The 21695-nt window shown below is 39.6% G+C and overlaps 1 protein-coding gene across 1 annotated transcript in view; it reads left to right on the forward strand.

The window, feature by feature from the left end:
- Positions 1-21695, forward strand: part of ush2a (Usher syndrome 2A (autosomal recessive, mild)) — a 224815-nt gene that overhangs the window by 139726 nt on the left and 63394 nt on the right. The window contains 11 exon segments of the mRNA XM_034679779.1: positions 209-375; positions 564-652; positions 3561-3895; positions 5733-5888; positions 6378-6541; positions 6694-6903; positions 9205-9407; positions 9505-9617; positions 10484-10712; positions 12014-12182; positions 12289-12510. Coding sequence (XP_034535670.1) covers positions 209-375; positions 564-652; positions 3561-3895; positions 5733-5888; positions 6378-6541; positions 6694-6903; positions 9205-9407; positions 9505-9617; positions 10484-10712; positions 12014-12182; positions 12289-12510 — 2057 coding nt within the window.

Here is a 21695-nt window from a genome sequence, read left to right on the forward strand (position 1 = left end):
GTAAGCATTGCACCTCGCAGTATTTAGCTAGTTACAGTGATCAGGGAAGACGTCCTTTTAAAAGGCAGGAACCTCAAGCAGAACCAGACTAATGTTAGACAGCCATCTGCCTCGACCAAGATAGCTTCAAGTGAACACTTGAGGAGCTGCATTTTTTTGCCCTTCAACAATCATACTTTGAATTTCATTGTAATGTTATTGGATATAGGTGGTTGATTGTGCGCAAAGTGGCCGGGACCAAACAAGTCTCCACAGTGGGTCATCTCCCACCAGATCCTCCCCCTCTTTCCTTCCTGGACTCTTCATCAGCTCTCAGTCCCTGGACAAGCTACCAGTATCGACTTGCTCTTCATAATCAGGCTGGAAACACCACAGGTAAGGCAATAAATATGGGCTAAACAAAATGTAATTTAATCTTAGAGAGATGAAGGTATGTTAGATTTTACAGCATCCAGGACTCACTAATGACATGTATTGCTTTGAGTCATAATTAAAGATGGGTAATTCTTCTGTTTGTTGTTTAAGTGTAAAATCTTTAAACTTGTTGTGAAATATTTTTTAAGGGCCCTGGGTAAATATCACTACAAGACCTTCTCGGCCAGCTGGTCTCAGTCCGCCAAGGGTGAAGGTTGTTGGGCCAGAATCCCTTCAGGTATGGGCACTTTTTTTATTTTATTCAGAACTCAGGGGTTCACAAAAACCTCTTAGATCATTGAGCACAAAAACTCTGAGATATGGCTGGAGCACACTAATATCCATTCATACTCAATATTTCACATTAGATTAAAGTAATAGAAACTTTAGTGGTCAGAATTTACTTTAAGAATCCAAGAAATGTTTAAGTTACTTGAGACTTATATGACAATACGATGAAACTTTGTTGAAAATCTCTCCAGTCACTCAGAATAGAAAAGACAAAGCAATGTCACACTGATTCCTCTGTCTTTGCTTCTTGGGATTTAATGAGAAAGAAAAGCATTCAACTCAAGGTCCCCTTCAGAAAGTGGGAGGGGCTGTGACCCTGTCTGAGGCAGCTTCCTTCCTGTCGGCCATTTTGAAGGAGGGGCCAGAGTTAAGTTCTACCACTGGCTAATCCCACATCAAGGCCTTTCAATAGAAGACAGTGAAACAATATTATATGCATGCACACACATTGGTTCTCACACACACATGCACTCACAGCCCTGCACTAATGCTAACTGCCGAAAAATGCTAATGCCTGTCATCATTTCAGATCCGCCCCTGTCATCTCTGCTGCAGCACAGCTTTAGGGGTCACAGGTCCGAGAAGGAAAGTGTTCCTTCCTGGTTGTTGCTAATTGGACAGACAGGCGGGTAGCTTCCTGGTTAACAACTGACCTTGACAAAATGGAGAGGATTTTGAGTATCTCCCTTCATCCTTTAAATGGTCTCTTATGCATACCACTTCTTACTCATTGAGGTTTTCACTCTATAACAGCTTCTATCATGTCTATATTCTCTTTTCAATTAGCTTGTCTTGCATGCATTCTTTTAATTTAATGGTACTCCTGGTGTTGGCATCAAGACACAGAAGTCCAATGGATGTCTACTTCTCTGACATAAGGAAGACATACTATTCTCTTTCGGTGTAATGAGACTATGATGGAAATAGTAAGTCTGAGTATGATGCAATCATTCAATAAGATCAACGTGTTTACAGTGTAATCAGGCTTTGCATAGAAAAACACGACATCAAAATGCAACAAAATAAAATGAGATCACAGGTGAAGAGTAGTTGGGTGGGATTTGCATGCAAATGTATCTATCTTACTCAAGATACCATGCCACTGTCAGAAGATTTGGTACAAAAATGTTCAATGAAAGATCAACTCTGCCTTAGATCGTAACCATCCTAAATTTTCTGCATCTTTGTCTCTGAGTCAAAGCCAGACACTTCTCATTCTTAGTCAAGCTTTGACAAATTTCATGAATTTCAGTGTATGAACTTGATGTCTTGTCTACAATTACCTATTGATACTTTTCACCTTTTGACCAGAAGGAAAAAAAATCAATGATTTGGAGCTTGATTGCTGCAGATGATGGCTCTTTATCAATGCCTTTAACTATTTCTGATTACACCAGCGTGGAGGCACAAAGACACACGCACACATGCACCAGTTCTCTCTTTGGCTACCACAACAAACTTTATCATCTGCCTTTACCCCTCACTCATACACACATACCCAAACACACACACACTCACATACTGTGCTGGCCTTAGCCCCAGTGCTCTGTGTCAGCTCAGGGTCTGTGCTGTCTTCACCATCTCCAGATTACATCAGGCTATTCAATCTGTAAATGACTTCCACCACAAAGCACACCCAACACGCACTTTGGGAAATGAGCTACCTAACTCAACATGACCCTGCCCATATGTGCTTGTGTGTGTGGCTCAGAGTGTGCGCGTGTCTGTGTGTGTCCTGTATCACCTCACAGTGTCACTTGTTAAATGAATATCAAGGTTGCATGTGAAATAATTATTCTTGACGTTCATTCATAATACTCTCATCAACACTGACCACTTAATCAGCTAAACTCATAAGTCTGAACAAGCTCTGAACTGATCAGTTATTGTACATGACAGTTTGTGTGTAAGAGCACACAGTTCATGAACACAGGTGTGTGTGTGTGCCTGCATAACTGTTGTGTATTTGTAAGCAATTCATGCCTACCTGATTTTGGATGTGCAATATTTCTGTTATTTAAACATGTTAGAGGTTTGTGTGTGCATTCTTGATTGTTTAAAAATGTGTCTTTTTGTATGTGTGTGTCTGTAGGCACTTGTATGTGTGTTACCATTTGTGTGTGTGCCAGTTGCCTTCATTTTGTTGCTGAAATGCTGACAGACTGAACTGTTTCCAAATCAGATGCAGCGCTCAACGACTGCAAGCTTTTGTTTTTGCATGCAGCAATTCCATTACCAGCCGTTTTCATTATTTTAGCATGGTGTGTGTGTGTGTGTGTACGTGTGTGTGTGTCTTTGTGTATGTGTGTTTGTGTCTGCTTGTGTTTGCCCTGTTTTAAATTTGATGAAAGGAATCTTCTGCTCAAGTCAAAGTCAGGTTATCTCTATCCACAAGAGAGTTTAACAAACACACACAGAGACACAAACACACAAACACACAATCACACATCCTGACCCTCCTTACTCTGTACATGCACATAAACATATGCCAATGTAAGCATGCACAAACACCCCCTGCATGGTGGCCGACCTGGTTGCACTTTATCTCCTATATGTGCAATCACTCTCTGATGAATATTTGCATGCATGAGTACATGTTAGCCCTACACATGCACGCATGCTCACACAATGCAGTGTCCTTCCTTTATTTTACCCATCTAAAAGGTTTTGCTGTCCTCAGCATTCAGAGAAAGTTCAGAAGGTCCAACAGAACATTAAGAAGACTTTATTGGAAAAATTAAAGGACAGCCAGGAAGGATTTAGTGCTCCGTTTTGAATTTGCTTTTTTTTTTCATCTAAATACAATGTTTTCATAGAACAACTCAAAATTTTAAAACAATTCACTCTTGTTTCAGGTCACGTGGTCCCCTCCACTCATTCCCAATGGAGAAATCCGTGGCTACGAGATCCGCCTCCCAGAACCCCGCGTCTTCCATGAAAGTGACAACGCTTCTGAACTGAACATGACAATAATGGACCTCATTCCCTTCACAAACTACAGTATCACTGTGCTGGCATGTTCCGAGGGTGGCGGGCATGTTGGAGGATGTACAGAAAGCCTGCCTACTTTAGCCACTACATTACCCACAATCCCTGAGGGGCTTGAACCTCTGTCTGTAGTGGCAGTCAGTGAGTCTTTTCTGGCCATTTCCTGGCAGCCGCCTAGCAGGCCCAACGGACCTAACATCAGGTAGTTCAATTCAGTGATGGTATTTTGCAGTTTTTTTTTAATTTTAGGCTTATGGTTAATTGGCGCTAAGACACCAATAATCGAAGATGATTCGTAACAGACAATTTCCTTTGGTTTTCTTTCGTACCAATAAACAAAAAATCTGACAATAGCGTAGGAACATCAATACGTAACATGTCATTATTTTGTGTAATTACACTTCCTTTTGTTACCCATTTGTGCAACACCACTCTGCTTTCCATTTTCATTTTCAAATGTATTCGCACTGACTAGTGTTTTCTCATATTAAATGTTGAGTGTTAATCAGTCCCTGTAGCAAATTAACAAAGGGAGTGACTATGAGTATTATACATTTCTGTAGGTTGAAAGCTTTTACATGTCAGAATTTACACAATGTAAAAGTAGAATGACATCCAAAAACATGCATGCAATCCAAATCTGCTTCATCTATCCACTTGGCATGATTCAGTTAAATGGCGTGTATGGCTTGTAGATGAATAACGGGTTTCAAAAACACCAAAACAATCCATTTGTTTCTATTGCCTTCTGATGGTTGTGGGAATTCAGCATTGTGGAAGGGTTAGATGAAGGATGAAGTAACTTATAGACTATTGTAACAGTTACTAATTTATATCACTGCTACTATAAACATAACAATAACTATAACTATTATAATTACTATCATGAGTACTATTACTATAACTGGATTATAGTAGGCTGAGGACCATGCATGTGTTGCATTCACTTATAGTGCTCAAACAGTGTGTCTTTCTGACAGCAAAGTAAAGCACTGGACATTGTCTTTTGTTTTCAACAATATTGTTTCGGTTGAACAATCAAAATTAGACATATTACCTGATAAAATTGCCTCACATGCAGCAGCTGATAGCCTAGTTTCCATGCTCGTTTGTTGCTGGTTTGTCAATTAAGGGTATGAGTTAAACGGGATCCCTTTAGGGTAATACACTTATTATTGAGAAGTACCTCATACAACCCCACTTCAAAAGAATAGAAATATTCCATTTGGGGAAATTCCAATAAATATATAAAAAATCTTAAAAGCACATTTTGAAATGCCCAACCCCACTGTAACCATTTTGATTTAACATAATCTTAAAGAGCCCTGTGTTGGAATAATGTGCTGTTATTGAGAGACACTTCTCAGAGATATTCTATAATTACCGAAAAACTCAAGTAAACAGGTTCACAGAACACGTTAACAAGCTGCTAACACAAGTGTCCTGGTAATGAGCTAAGTGCTGTGCATGTTTTAATCAGTGTTTTCTCAGTCCTAATGCACAGTCTGGTCCGTTTTGTTCTGTCCTGTTCTTCTCTGTCGGAGATTAGGCCTAAAATAAAGGTCCATTTTCCTGGCAGGCGATTAAAATGCATGAGCCTGTCTCTCTGTTCTGCTCCGCTCAGCTCTGTGTGTTTGTCTAAGTGGGTTGGTTAAAAGGCGGCATTAAGCCCTTCTCTTTTGATTACAGCAAAAATTAGCATCACTGTGGGGAGAGGAAAACACAAACCCTGCAGAAAAAAAAACAACAGAGGGAGGGGCGTAGGGAGGGAGGGATGAGATACAGTGAACGCAAAAGAATAGAGATGATGAAAAACAGCAGAAGAGGAGGAAATGAGTGATAAGGAGACGAGTCAGTTGAAAATTGTGTGTACGAGCCTGTGTTTGTTTGTGTGTCTGTGTGTATGCAGGCATGAGTGTGCACCCATGTTTGTCTGCATGCTCATACTGGTGCATTTGTGAACATGTGTTGTGGCTTAATGCATTCCTAAACACCCAACCAAGTGTGTGATTTTTCTTTTATTCAAATTTCCCCTTCAGATACAAGTTGCTCAGACGTAAAACCTACCAGCCCCTGGCCATCGCCACGTTCCCCTCGGTAACAGCCATGTCCCCTCCCCCCTCAGAAGATCTCCATCACTGGCTCCATGTTTACTCCGGCACCAAATTGTTCTACCAAGATAAAGGCCTAAGCAGGTGAGATTACTGAAATGAGCTCTAGAGCAAACGCCGGCGCCGCAGCAAACCGTGTGTGCAGAGCCCGATCGGCAAGCTACTGCTGATGCCGATCTTTTAATACCGCTCAAAGATACATTAAGCAAATATCCCAAAGAATTAAATTGTTTTTCACACAGCGTCCCCTAATCTCAGTTTGGCACTTGGTGGAAGCAATTTTTTTCCCTCTATGCTTGCTAAACTGCTCTGGGTGTACTCTTTCTGGTTTATGTCTCTACTGTGCATTATTTAAGTAGTAACCCAAAGAGTTTTTGAATGAGTCACTAATTTTAACTTTTAAGCATTTGGGTATGATGTTCTAGAAAGAACTTTATGAGAAGCAATTTGTTTGTATTTAAAGAGGTCTCGACATTACACACAGGAACATCAGAGTTAATAAAACTTAAATAAGGACAAGGAAGTAAGGGTTTTGCATCATCAACATCTGACAACAACAATGTCTTTCAACAGGTTCACACATTACCAGTACCAGCTTGAGGTAAATAACGATGTGGGCCCCTCTTCAGGAGACATTGTTACTGCGGTGACTATGGGAGGGGTTCCCTACCGCCCTCCATCTCTATCTGCCCATGCTATCAATCACACCTCTGTAGAGGTTAACTGGACACAACCCTGTAAGTTTACCCTCTCTTTAGAAACCCAGTGCAGGTCTTCATGACCTTGTGTTCTCTGACTTTATCAAAACCAAAAAGTGAAATCAGAGATTCTAAATAAAATCTTCTCAACTGCTATTTCCCTCCTCTCCTTCTCTTTGTGTCTTTCTCAGCTCTGCAGGACCTTCAGGGTGAGGTGGAATCTTACTTTGTGATGATAGAGTCCGCCCAGCCTGGACAAATCTTCACTTTACCTCCTGAGATTCTTTTTACAGTGATAACTGAACTCTGGCCCAGCACCACATATCTGGTGTCATTACATGTGTCAAATGGAGCACATAACACAACTAAGGCAATGGTTAACGTCACAACAGAAGATGGAGGTATGTTTGTATTTGTGCAATTTTTTTGTCAAAAAGTGATAGGAATTGCTTTAAAATTTCCATCTTCACTCAGACACATGTAGGACAGTTACTCTGTGATAATATATGAGTGTGTCATGTACAACAGGTTAACTTAGTACCTGCAAGACAGGTGTTTGTGTTTATATCACTTCTCTGCTACTCCTGTGCTCTACTGGAGATGTTAAACACATCATGTAGTGAGGCATGAAATCAATACAAAGTGTGTGTGTGAGGCAGATTTAAAGTGTTGTAAAATGCTGGTTGGCACCAGACGCTGACAAACACACACACAACCTTCACACAAGACCACATACACACAATCTGCACTGAAGTGCCCAAACATAGCTCTGACTATGTTGTACACAGGTTGTAATAGTCACACCATAGAATGGAGTAACAATGTCTGACTTGGTGTTTTCTCTCTCAATCCATCTGTCTGACTGTTTCTGTCTCTCTTTGCCTCCTTACAATTCTCTTTCTGTTTCAGTGTAATCATATGTCAGAGGCCTCTCTCTTTCTCTCTAATCTGAGCCGTATAATAAAAAGTGCATTAAAAACATTAGAAAATCATTAGGTGCTAAAGGCAAAGCACGGCTCGTTTAACTGAGAGGGCTCTGGAGGTAATTTCATTATTTTACAGCCATAAGAGTGCACTCATACACACACGCACAAGCACAGACACAGTGACACACACACACACACACAGACACACACACACACACACACACACACACACACACACACACACACACACACACACACACACACCAAATATATTTTAACTAATGCAGCTCAACCCTACCAACCATCCTCACATGGCCTGCAATCTATAGGGCAATGCGAACATCAGGACTAATTGGCAAGAAAAATGTGTGTGTCTGTCTGCGTATGAGCGGAAGCAGCTCAGTGTGCAGTATTGCGTTGATAATAACATCCTGCAGTAAATTAAATGTAGAGCAGTAGGTTGGGTTTAGGTAAGTGCACTGGCAGCAAATGAATTGGGTTAACTTCTCTTAGCTGAGTGCATTTTCACTCAGAGAAGTAGATGGAGTCTGCATGATTACCTCTCTCACACCATCTTTAATATTCTCTGAGATTGATTTTTACTTTCTACTTAGGATTTAATCCCTGTTTTCATTATAGGAATTATTTTGTACAGTTAAATAAACATTATCATTGTTTCAGTTTTTGATTATTGTCCACTTCATAAGCAAATAAAATGGGGGAGAGTTTTAGAAGTGAACTAGAGGCATCAAAGGAATTAAGAAAATGTAATGGGAAAGACAGCGATCACCAATCCTTTATTTTTGTAAAATGTAGTCAGCTAAGAGAAGTTCAACCAGTTCATTTGCTGTTAGTTCACTGATCTTATCCTGACACACTGCTCTATATTTCATTTACAGCTAGATAGTTTTAAAAAAACTGAGCGCTGCAAGAAAATCAAAAGGTGCTTTAACAAATTATTAGTTAAAGGGTGTGTTTACTTATGCAACCACATTACTTTAGTGTTTAATCTTTATTCTTCCTCCTAAAAGAATTAGATTTTTTTTCAATTGAATTGTGCACATCATAGGTCACATTAAAGGTGGAAAAAGTTCTGACATGATTTATCTTGGTCTCAATTTTTTACATCACAAAACCTGGCATTTTAACAAGGGTGCAGACTTTTGATATCCACTGTATATGATTTTACAAATTTTGTTAAAGTGAATTTTACAAAGAAACGAGTCGTGAGGCGGTGATACTTCATTGTGTGTGCTTAATTTGTTGCTTCAAGTTCTATCTTACCCTGTCTGCGTTTTATATAGGTGTCAGGTGATGGTAACAGGTGACAACAATCAGAACCTAAACATTAGTAATGTTACAGCCTGCGGTAGTCTGTAGCTGAAAACTTAAATTGTAAATGCCAAAACCATTATTATAACATAGTTGTATTACTAGTTAAGTACTATTTATCTGTAGGGTTATTTGCATTGTTCTATGATCAATTTGTCATTGTTTATGAGCATGTAAGATTTCATGGTGATAGCCATAAACTGCATATCTTTTGAATCAGACTCCACAGTAAGGATCATGTTAGGGGCGGATCTCTATATGATCTCTAATGATCTCTAGAAAAGAGTGTGGACCCTGTTACTGCAACAATCAAGGCAGTCTTTATGTAACATGATGTAACATTTCTTTTTTTCAGGCTTTAAAAAGTTATTCATTTTTGAAACAATTATTTATTTTGGTTCTCTAACAATCAAACAATGTTCGCTGTACATGTGCCATCCTCAGAGCCAGAAGGGATGTCGGCCCCTGAGGTAGTTCCAGTTAACAGCAGCACAGTACGAGTACTGTGGTCGCCTCCTCTAAAGCCCAATGGAGCAGTGACTGGTTATTACATCTACGTTAATGACCATCTGAAGGGCAGTGTAGACAACAGCTCAGGGTCTTACCTGCTGGGGGGCATGCTGCCTTTCACTGTCTACAATATACAGGTACATTAAACAACAAAGCAGACACACACCCAAACACAGAAATGTAAACATGTGCGTTCTGTTTTTATCTGCTGTTTTTTTTTTTTCTATGTTTCAGATGGAGGTTTGTACTGTGTATGCATGTGTGCGGAGTAATATCACTCAAACAACTACTGTGGAGGACCTTCCTACAGACCTGGCCACACCGAACGCACAAGTTATTAGTCCGAGGTAATACAGAGAAGTACTGCAAATGTTTTTTCTTTTAACTTTTCAGCTCTCAAAATGTTCTTTCAACCTTTTTATAAGTACATATATTTCATCCTCACTACTTTTAGTTAGCAGGTGATCCAGTTTCATAAAACAATTGGGCTTTTTGTTGGAGTATTGTAGTCATTTAAGTTTCTGCAGCACATAATGTTTATTTGCATCTCTGTCACAACAGACTTTACATGTAATGCTTACAAACTAAATGGATGAGCTGTTTTTGTTTTTCAAAATCTGCACAACATGTGGACTTTATAATGCAGGACTACCCAAAATTCAGTTTAACTTACTCTTATATCTTACCGGGGACTCATAAGCAGTGAAGAAAAACATAACTAAGATATTAATCAATTAATATTAGATAGTGCTAAATCATTACATAAGTTATATCTGGACTTTTTTTTTAAAAAGTGCAGGTCTATACCATGCTCTGTCATTTTATTTGAAAAGACTCACCATTGATCAACCATGAGTAAGCTCCTGACAACAGTTCCACATTTGACCAAAATCAGTGTTGCAAATCTAACTGTTGCAGACCTTTTGATAATTTCTGGGGTTTTTCTGTTGAGGAGATTGTGTAGGGTGTAACTCTGTGTGTTCCTACATAGATCTTTTCTCTGCCAACAGTGTCAGAGAGAAAAAAAAATCAATAATGAGAAGTGTGTAAAGATACACACGCTGACACTGTATTTCAACTTTGCCAGGCATTTACTGTGCATGAACATGTGTGTCGGACAAAGTTTTTGTCTCCCCATAGTAAAAGAAGTGTGAAGAAGCACAGACCCATGTTTCTTCCTCTTTCTATCTCACTCTCTCACTCTCTATTTCAGGGCAGTGAGGCTGGACTGGTCTCATCCAGGCAGGCCAAGTGGGATCATGCTGGGCTATGAGGTTTTAAGACGAACCCTGAGGTCATGTGACACCGGGTCAGCAGGGGTCACTTCCTCTGCTGGGGAAGAGTCAGGAGGTGCGGGTGGTGTAAGGTTCAGATGTTCCTACCTGCAGTGTCCCGCCACCCACAGTGTGTGTGGGACATCCTGCTTCAATCCTGACGTTCAGGTGACAATTTTGTACTGATTCTTATTTCTTCAACTTATGAGGGGCCATGCAATAATCCATTTGTTTGACCAATTAATACATCAATTCTATATTGACTTTGACAGTGATACGTCAACGCTGCTGTGCTCAAATAAGAACTCATATCAAAGGCCAAAACAATAAATTTAGGTAGAGGACATCATATTTAATTACACGTTAGTTCAGCAGTATTACCTGAAACTACACACACACTTCTGAAATGAATTGTAGTATTTCTCCTCTTTCACCTGAGCTGTGTATAGTTTTTCATGTTTTCTCTGCATTAACTTCTTTCCTCTTTCTACCTATAAAAAAAAGTCTTTAAAAAAGTCTTATAACAACATCTTGTCATCAGCGCACAACAAACCCAGGAAGAAACATAAAGACACATACACAAATAAACACTTTTCCTCTTTCCAAGTGCGCGCTTTTCAAGCGTGATGCCAGTCTTCCTCTCACTGATTAATTTCTGTAAACAGATTAACTTGTCATCTGCATTCACTCCATCCTCGTGTCATTGAATGCCAGCCAAGTTGGCACAGTGAAACCACCTAACATACATTTACCCACACAGCACCCTGTCTTCACATATATTTACACACACACACACATACACACACATGCACACACACTGAACATCTCTATTACTCCCACAGACAAAAATGTATACACAAAATATATAAACACGTACTCAAAAAATATATAAACACGTACTCACAAAAACATCCATTACATTCTATAATGAAGTTCTCAACACAGAAACAGACATGCTTTGGTTGTAAATGATAAAGTTTTGGTCATGTAATTAAAAAGGCAGTTTTATGTTCAGATGGTGATGCTCTCATAAAGTCACAAAGAATCTATGTTTCATTACTGTGTTGCATCTGTATTTTAGTGCACAGCATATTGTCACCTTATGTTAGCGTTAACAAAACACACAGATGTTGCTATTAAAATGTGTCCCTTTTTTTACATGATTATCTGGTTTGAATGTGTTAAAATAAAGTAAGACGTGTGTTCAGTACAGGGTTTTTAATCTAGGGTGTTTGAGTGAAGTGACCCAATAGTGAATGTCTTTATTTGTTACAATTTAATACCGGTGAAGGTTGTACTATTAAATTCTTTACATCACTGAATGGACAACAATAATTGTGATTGTTGTTTTTGTTGTTAAAGTCACAGATGTGAATAGGTAGATTGCTGTTGAGATACTAGTTGTTATTTTATTGTTTATGTTTGCTTGTGTTTTTTTCTTTTTATGTATGCATTGGTATCTCCACCAGGTCTGCTGCAGTGGATTTTTGTACACTAAAAAACCCCATCATCATTGCTGTGAGGGCCGTTACCTGAGTTTGAATAATTCCTCAAACCTGGTGTGTTGCAATGAAAAACTGTTCCCAGCTCTCCCTGACCACCGCTGTTGTGGAGGATACTATGTTCACGTAGAATCCAGTGAGTGTCAAACTGCTTCACACTTACATCGGATTTGCTCTTTTCTGCTTCACTACTCTTCTCCATGTTGTTCAAGTGTTTCCTTCATCTGTCCTTGTCTTTATAGATGAAAACTGCTGTCCCGACCACTCCCAGGGCAGGGTCTCTGTGGGGCCTGGTGACAGCTGCTGTGGGGGGGTCCCTTTCTCCACGAGGAGCGGTCAGCTCTGCTGCAGCGGGAGCCTCCATGACGGCTACAAGGTCCAATGCTGTGGAGGCCGGATTGTGGATGAGGCATTGGTGTGCTGCGGTGATGCTCAGAGAGGGGAAGTACATTCATATCTCTCAGGTGAGTGAAAGAAAAACAGAGACACAAACATGTATAATATACATTACTCTCTGTTAGTATATATTCTTTATCATAAAAGGATTCTCATTAATTTACATTTTTTGATCGAGAAAGAAGGTACACCGGGGGAAGTTTGAAGGGGCTGAGTGTTCTCAAAAATTGCCTTTATTGTAGAACTCATTCAACAAAATGGCCCTCGGTTCACAAAACTCCTGACCTTGTCCCACTAAAGATTTTGTAATAGTTTAGTCCCAGGTGATGTCTTAATGATTAAAACCGAGAGTAAGGGTAAATTAAGGAAATTAAAGAAGAAGAGAGTGAACCAAAGAGAGTTGAGGTAGACACATGGTGCAGGAACGTGGGGTCGCTTCCCCTTCTTCATCTCCCGCAGTGTCCCAAAGCACCCGGATACCATGGCACAGATGGGACTGTGTGTGTGTGTATGTGTGGATGTGGATGTATGTGTGTGTCATTAGACATCTTTGTCATGGCAGATGATGATGAAACACACTCGGGATGGCACCGTTGAGGGCACTGCCAAGCACACAGCAGGACAAATACACACTCATTCTCTCTCCTACACACAAGCACACACACAGACGCACACTTTCACGCATATAGACACATCACATGCACCCACTCAAACACACACACACATAGAGTCAACAGGGTGCCCTCAGCAGGGCTTGCTTAGTGTTGAGTGCCAGAGACAGACACGTGGACTCTATTCATCACACATAAACAATGGCCCCATATGGACAGGCCTATAGTACTTCATTAGCCTATCTGGAAACGCATTGACACACAAAGACACACACAAGATTCCTACTCTCACACATAAAAATGCATGCTAACAAAAAAAGTTCCTACAAAGTAAATCAGCTGTAAAACAGTACTTTGATTTTGAATGATTATCTGTGGTAGTTGTAGTTTTTTATTCTCCCTTGCCATATTAATGAAATCTACTTTCTTTATTTTTTTCTTTTAGAAAGTTTAATTATTAAGCACGTATTTAAGTTTATTGAGTTACTTTTTCCTGTTATTTTATAGTATTCTACTTTGTCACATCATCTGTTTTCTTTTCTTCTCCTCCACTACATCCTCCTCTACTCCAACTGAGCAGGCTCTATGGTGGTCATCCTTCATTTTAGGTGGCCTCCCAAGGAGTGCATATGCTCCCCACTTCCTCATCCTCTCAATCTCCTTTTATTTATTAAACATCTTCTTTTCTCCTTTATTATCTCCATTGTTACTTCTCTTCAACTTGTTTCCCCACCTCCCCCTGCTTCTTCCTCTGGCCTCTTGCCCCTCCTCTCTCCTCACCACCTTTACTTCCCCCTCGTTTCATTCCTCCCCCCTCCCTTTCTTTATGTGCCCACCTCCAATACACTCATCAGTCATTAGCGTTAGCTTCCCCATTGAGAACATATGGTATGATGGATCGTAGGGCTAGCGGCACTAGCAAGGCTAAGGGCCATTTGCCGGGTGCACAGCGCTGTCGGGGTGCCCTGAGGCCGGCTATGCAACCTCGACCCTACACGTCTGTTTCCAGACACTCACACTCACACACACAAAATGCACACAGAAACACCTATTATAGGATAAGCTACTTAACCTTGGCACCACTCACTCTCAATTCTGCTTCCCACCATGTCCAGGATTCTGTGTTTTTAATGAGTGAGCCAGATATGTGAAGAAAGAACCTCAGAAACAAAGTGAGGAAGAAAGACTTTGCAAGAAACAAAACAATGTGGATTACATGACATTATATTTAAAAAACATTCAATATTAGATATAATCAAAGAATAAAAACAGATAAACTAAAGTGAGTACAAAATCAATAGAGACTATATAAGAGTGCAGTTTATTTTGAACAGTATTCAACTTTTGAATTAAAAAAGACCCTGCTTGAAGAAATGAAGAATAAAAAGAATAAAACAGAACTTCAGAATTGTTCAACGTTTCAGATAAAGGATTTAGTAAAAACCAAGAAAAAAGTAAGTGAGAGAGAAAAACAGGCAAGAACAGAGGAGTGGTGAAGAGCTAGATGGAGCAGATTAAAGGAGGAGTGAAGGGTATCCCATTGTGCCCAGCTGATAGACTAGGTTAGGCTGATGTGATTATGGGGTCCCTGAAGTGCGATCTATCACACATTACCGTCCACACTGTCAACAACCATACACACACACTGCAGGGGAACAGCAATGCCAGGAGACAGCCGTCTGGCAACAGACACATATACCGGCTTGTGTGCACATGGGCACATGTAGAAATACACACACACACATACACACACAAACCAAAACCACAAAACTGAAAAGAAACATGCATGTGTACACACAAAAGACCACATGCACATTTACTCAAGGCTGGACTGCTTTAACCAGGAAACTAGTTTAAATCAGCTGAAATAGAATCAGGGTCAGAGGTATCACCTGACTGGAGACATCTCAAAGAAACTGACACACCTGAGCCAGGGACAGTCTTTTTCTTAAGTATTCTTTTAGCTGACCTAATTTCTTACTCTCATAAAATGATTACCTTTTTGACATGTCAAAAAAAAATAGAAAATGTAGAAGCTTTTGTCTCCCAGGTGCTTTCAGACCCATCTCGTACATGCTTGTGGTGCTGCAATCACTGTGTAAGAGTATGCTGTTGGCCGACCATCACCAACATGCCAGAAACTCATCTGATCAGGAAGACTGGGCCATGATCGTCCCTTGCGTCCCTTTGTACACTTTGCAGCCAACAATGTGAGGGATCAATGTGAAATTGGGCCTGCGCTCAACATCTGATGTATGACTCAAAATCGGCTTCAATTTGCATAGTGTGGTAAATGGACTTCTTCTTCTTCTTTAGCGCTTTTAAGTCTTCCCAAACTTTCCAACCTTCTGATTGTTGGATGACTGACTCGACCACAGTGCCACATCGGCCTACAGTATATGCCTGCCTTTAGTGGAAGTATTTATTGTACTCAATGTAAAAATAAAAAAAAGGTACTTATTTTAAGTAGTATAATATTATATCCCTCTTTTTAGTCATACACTTAGAAAAATCTAAAACAACATAGGAATTGTGATTTCTGACCCAGGTTCTCTCCTGTTTGATTGTCAATGAAGATAATATGGCATGGATTGTGTTTTTCTAACCCTTCCCACAAATGAAACTGATCTTCCTGGTTAGTTCAAGGATTGACAATTAAGGTCATTGGAGTTGGCCAAAAAAATATCTTTAATTAAATCTAGACAATAGCCCCAAATTAACATTATGTATAGATATGACTGGTGGAAAAAGATGACACTTATAACAGGTTCAGATGACCATTGGCTTTTCAGAATGGTCCAACGGTCCATTTTGCACCTCTTTACAACAGGTTATTGGATGTAACTTTAAAATTGTAGCTTAAAAATATATACAGCATGTTTTACACACAGTCTAAATTTAAATGATTTACTCATTTTGCCTAGTAAACGTGTTTATATTAACAGTGTTGTATTTATGTCTTCGTTCATCTATGGGTCAGCAAGAGTCAATGGGCAAAGGCCCAAAATAATCTGGAATAAACTAGATAATTATTTATTGGTTTACATAAGGCATCACACATTAGTCATTCCAACTTTTGTATTTATCAATTCATTATACAATGTTAATAACGTATAGTTTTCCTTCTTCATGTGTCTTTATTCAAAGTTATTTGGTCTTATATGTTTCAATGTTGTACTGACTAAATATCAAGCCTAACTTTGACTGCGGCTCTTTTAAATCTAGGTATTATTGAGATGATGAATAATCCTCTCTTCAGCATTCCCTGGTTGTTATACAATAACACAAAGTCTCCATGCTAAATCTCTCACTCTCAAATCTGCCAGTTTGTTTGCACAGCTTTCATTTCACTTTCAAGTAGATTAAATTCTGTTTGTTTTTGGACCAGAGTGCCTCAGTTTTCCTGCAGCCTTTCCTCCTGTGTTGCAGGTTCAAGACCAACTTTTAAGCTCTTCATTTGCTCCTCTTTTTCTTCTCTTTTAAGTTTGTATGTAAGATGTTTAGCTAAGACTTAGATGAGATTAGATGGTGTTTAGAGGAATGTGTGCGGTGCCTTTGGCCTCCCATTGCTCCCTGACTCTCCCCGAGTCCCCTGCCTCTCTTTGCGCGCTCCACTAATCGTTTCCCCTTCACACTTTTTCTTCATAGTGCTCCGTTTTTTTAACTCTTCTATCTGCCCTTCAACCCCTCCCTCCCCATCTTTCACTGTGGGTGCTACCATAAACGCCCCCCCACCCTCACTTTTTTCTTAGAGGAAGTGGATCTTAAAAATGTATGCAGTTCTTTAACTCCTTCGCTTCCTCCCTCCCTCTGTCCCAGCCCAGCAGGCCCTATCCAAACGTTCAAGGACAAATCTGAATATCCCTTTACACCGTTTAAGTGTTAAAAGCCTGGCGGTGCCGGGGTGTTATCTTAACGCGCCTTGCCGTGCCATCATCAGAGCGCGTGATGAAAATGGCTGTGATGATGCTAAAAGAAAAAAGGAGGAGGGGGAGAAAAAGTAATAATCAAATATGTTTTTCAAGGGCACAGTGACCATTTGCTGGAGGGAAATTATCCCAGTAGTTAAGCTAGCTCACTCCGAGCCTGGCCGAGTTGTGAGTGGATGCGGTGGTGTGTGTACGAGTGCGAGAGTGTGCATAGTTTAATTTCTGTAACTTGGTGCATGTGTGCTTCACTTTCTGCATGTAGCTGTCTGGTGTCTGTTCATGCTCTGAACTTGTTTCTCTCTGCAGAAACACAAATTCCTCACTCGTCTTTTCATTGTTTCTGCAGAAAAATTCCCATCTGATTCTGTGTGTGAATGTCAGTGTTTATGTTTGTTTGTGTTTGTGTGGGTTCATCATTGCCAAAAGCCCTTCATCAATGATGGGTAGCAAATGGCCAACGGTGGCACATTCCAAACAGCAGCGTCTGGCTGCTTTAGAAGATCGAGTGCTCTCTGAACACAGGAAGACATTTCTCTCTCTGTTAATGTATTTATGATGATGGCTTTTCTATTAGGTTTACTTTAATGACTGGCAAGAACAAAACAGAGGCTGTCAGGAGCAAAGTGATGAGGACGGTCTGGTGTGTGAGTGTATGAGTGTGAGTGTGAGTATGCGTGTGCGTGTGCGCGTGTGTGTGTACGCGCTTGCGAAGGCTCTGATTTTATTTGCCTTTGTATTATTATTGATGTTGTTACACATCATGAATGTATTAAAGGTCAAAATGAATAGACATAACTTGATAAATCTGAGTTGAGATAATTATCTCTCATTGATTGGTTTAACAGTTTTGTTCTTAATAAACTGTTATCACTTCGCCACAGTGACTGCTGCCTTGAGCTGCTCCTTTTATTCAACCAACTCAGGCATGTTGGCCAAGTTACAAGACAGGGGGTCCTTTGGTTTAAGATTCATTTAATTATCTTTTTTTTTTTTTTTTTTCTTGGTTGGTTAAAACCAATTCATTGAATGGATGGAGATGCAGTTATAGGTCCTATTGCCAGCCTTGAAAGATTGCAGTTTACTTGAGCACACATGAACTATTTCAATAGGAGTAGTAGTAGGAATAGGAGTAGTAGGAGTAGTAGTAGGAGTAGTGGTAGGAGGAGTAGAAGGAGGAGGAGTAGTAGGAGTAGGAGTAGTAGGAGTAGGAGTAGGAGTAGTAGGAGTAGGAGTAGTAGTAGTAGTAGTAGTAGTAGTAGTAGTTGTTTTATTCAGTCATCATACATAAAACAATCATTTTTACAGTACAGACACTTTCAATAAAGCACCAGTAGTGTATCAAGTTACTACAAAAAAAAACAAAAAACAGGTAAATTATGAACATTCTGGTCTTCTAAAACTGCTTTGCGGAACCATTTTTGGAAAACAAAAAAGTGAATCACAAGTTTTTAAATGTATACTTACAACATTCCACAATGTAACCCCAACAGCAGAAACACATCTTATTTTAATACATTTTTTAGCGACTTGTACAGTAAACTTCCAGACACCTCTCAAATTATATTGATTCTCCTGAATTGAAAAAAACATTTGTACAGTGTGTGGAAGTGAGTTTGATTTTGCTTTGAACATTATTTCCATTATTTTGTAAAATAATAAGTCCTTGAGTTTCAGAACATGAGGGTTTAAAAATAGTGGGTCAGTGTGGGCAGCCTTGTTGATAACCCCACTATTAAATTTATAACTGTTTTATAGGTGGATCCCCACACCTCTACACAATAAGACATGTAGGGAACAATCAGTGAACAATATATAAAATGTAAGGCACATGATTGCTATTGACTTTGACATTTTTCCCTTGATATATTAAATACGTTGTTTCCATGCTAACTTATAATCAATCACAATCTATGATCAATCTGAAATACTGAAAGAGGTTTTAATATGTAATTGGTGAGGTTATTGATGCAGGTGAAATTAGGGATTTTTTGCCTTGAAAGCTGTAAGGAAAGTTAACCAAAACTGAATTGGTGTAAGCAGAATGTGTTGAGGAAGGTTTATTGAAAGCTGCTGAAAAGCCTGTTTTAAAATTGTACACATTAGTGATGGATTACTATTGTGTATTGATATATTTGTAATTGACAGACAGTGTTATCATCTTCCTCATCTGTTCTCAATTTATGTTGTTCATTGGATTGATATAAATTCAATGAGATAATTATTTTACTTGTTGATTTGATGCATACAAGTAAAAAAATAAAATAAAATAAAGTTTGTATACTTTAGTCTTTGTTAAGTAAATCTTTTCAGCTCATCTCAAATCTTTCAACAATTTGAACTCTTTTAACGCCCTGTCAACCCGCTTTAGCTGTTCATTTTTTGTCCTTTTCTCTTTCTTCATCTCACTCTCTCATGTGTCCCCCTCTCACAAACACTTTAAACACACAGCTGCTTGCTGTGCCTCAGTTTTTAGTGAATCCCTGAAGAGTTGTGAAAATATAACCACCACCAAAGCATTTACCTAAGCTCAGCACACATGCTTACAAACACACACACACACAAACCCCTAAACAAACTCTCAAGATGCATGCTAAGAAGCGTGCACACACATGCACACAATGTCACACACATGCCCAGCTGGTAATGTTGTTGAGTTAAAAAAAAGCTGTCAGAGAGACAAGAGGACAACCGGTCAGCTGGGAAAAAAGATGGTGTGTATGTGTGTGTCTTTGATTATGTGTGTGCCTGCTGCCCCTACATCCACATGTGTGTGTCCACAGGGGAACACTGTGCACTGTGTGAGAAAGTCAATCCACTGTGATTTCATCTCTCGACATGACATATAGTCTGGCCCCTCTGGAGCACAAAGTGCAGGCGTGTACACAAACAGACACACACAGACACACCTTTCTGCTGAGAATGAAAGAGTTCCTTTGCTAGAGTGCTTAACTAACACTAAATTCCTGAAGGTTGATATGATTTATTGAGTCTTCAATGAGAGCTGATATTGTTTTCTGACACTCCAGACATTAGTATGTTAAATACTAATCACCTTGTTTAAGTTATTCAAGAGTTGCTAGCAAGATATTTAGCGAAACTTCAATGGCGCTTCAATTAATCCAAAACATCTAGTGACAAAAACTAGTATACAGTAAGAATATCTGACTGTAAAACATCAAAAGAAGCTTAACTAGGGTATTAAATATTCAGTGAAGCAGCTTTTACAGATAGATAAGCTTCTATCATTACCAAAATATAGAACTTGTTTTTTTTAAATAGCCTCTAAATTAAATATTTATCTGGGAGTAATCAGGCTGTTTTGTTTGCAATCCAGCCAGTAAGTGTAGACTGCAGGAAAGGTTTATCTAACTTTCATAGTCTGCAGGGCACAGCATCATTTACTTACTATGTACAATAACTTCTATGTTGCTCCCATGTGATATTCAGGTTTTTCAAATGATGAAGTGTCCCAAGCCTTTATCTACAGAAGCTCCTTCAGCATGAGTGTGGGTCTCTGTGTGTGTGTGTGTGTGTGTGTGTGTGTGTGTGTGTGTGTGTGTGTGTGTGTGTGTGTGTGTGTGTGTGTGTGCGCGTGCGTGCGTGCGTGCACGCGCGCGTCAGTATACAAGCACACAAACTGTGTATGCGTGCACTTGCTCTGCACTTTGTGCCAAACCCATGTAATATATTCAGGTATTTAAAAGTGTTTGGTTTGTTTAAAGTTGTGGAGGGGTTTGGTCTCCTAGAGAGCACGGATAACCCTAATCCACAACACACATTTTTATCAGTAGTTCATTGGCAGGGCTAAATATTGACTTATCATTAAGTGGAATGACTGAAACCCTAATAATAATTCACGTTGTCTAAGCACCTTGTGTTGACGCAGCGCTCCCGACGCTATTAACGAATGTATGCAAATCCAACGTAAATCTGAAGATTAGGGCTGAAGCATTCTGCGATGCAAGAGAGAAAACAAGAGGTGTGTAATAAAATGTTGTCAACATACACACATGCACATGCACTCACATGCACAAACACACACAGCTTAGATAGAGAATAGAGGAGGTGTGTGTTTCAAAAAGTTAACAAAAATGTACAAGCATGTCACACATAAACAGATAAGGCTTACAAAGACAGGGATTGGATTTCTGCTGAATGGGTGATAATACCATAGTGAAGTTTAGCTGCAGAACAGTAAACAAATGATGTAGATTTATGAACTGAGCGGATGCAGAGTGAGAGATAGAGCATTAGTAGGAGGTAAAGAGGGCTGTGGATACAAACCTGAGAAATAAAGATGACGAGGAGCAAAAGGCAGATGTAGATATGTACTTAAGGGGAAAGAGGAAGTATGGAGGAAAGGAGTTAAATCGGAAAGGAGAGAAAGGGAGAAATGAAGACACTGGCTGTTTTCGAAACGGCCTGCTACATACTACCTATAGTATGTATAGTATAGAGAAACTGCTTCTCTAGCATCACTTATGATTTGAAAAGTTAGGAAGTGGTTTGTATGTGATTTAATATTTTTCACAGCACCTAAAAACGGAGTTCCCCCCGTCAAAAAAGAAGAGAAAAGAAAAAGTGGAACGAGCGCTGTGCATTGAGGGAGACTGGTCAAATGCATACTGTGAAATTTTCCCGAATCAGTAAACATCCAAGTAGTTTTGGCATACTGCAGATTTTTCTCTTGTTCACATACTACATACTGAATTT

Source organism: Notolabrus celidotus, chromosome 3 (assembly GCF_009762535.1).
Source record: "Notolabrus celidotus isolate fNotCel1 chromosome 3, fNotCel1.pri, whole genome shotgun sequence".
NCBI classification, from domain to species: domain Eukaryota; kingdom Metazoa; phylum Chordata; class Actinopteri; order Labriformes; family Labridae; genus Notolabrus; species Notolabrus celidotus.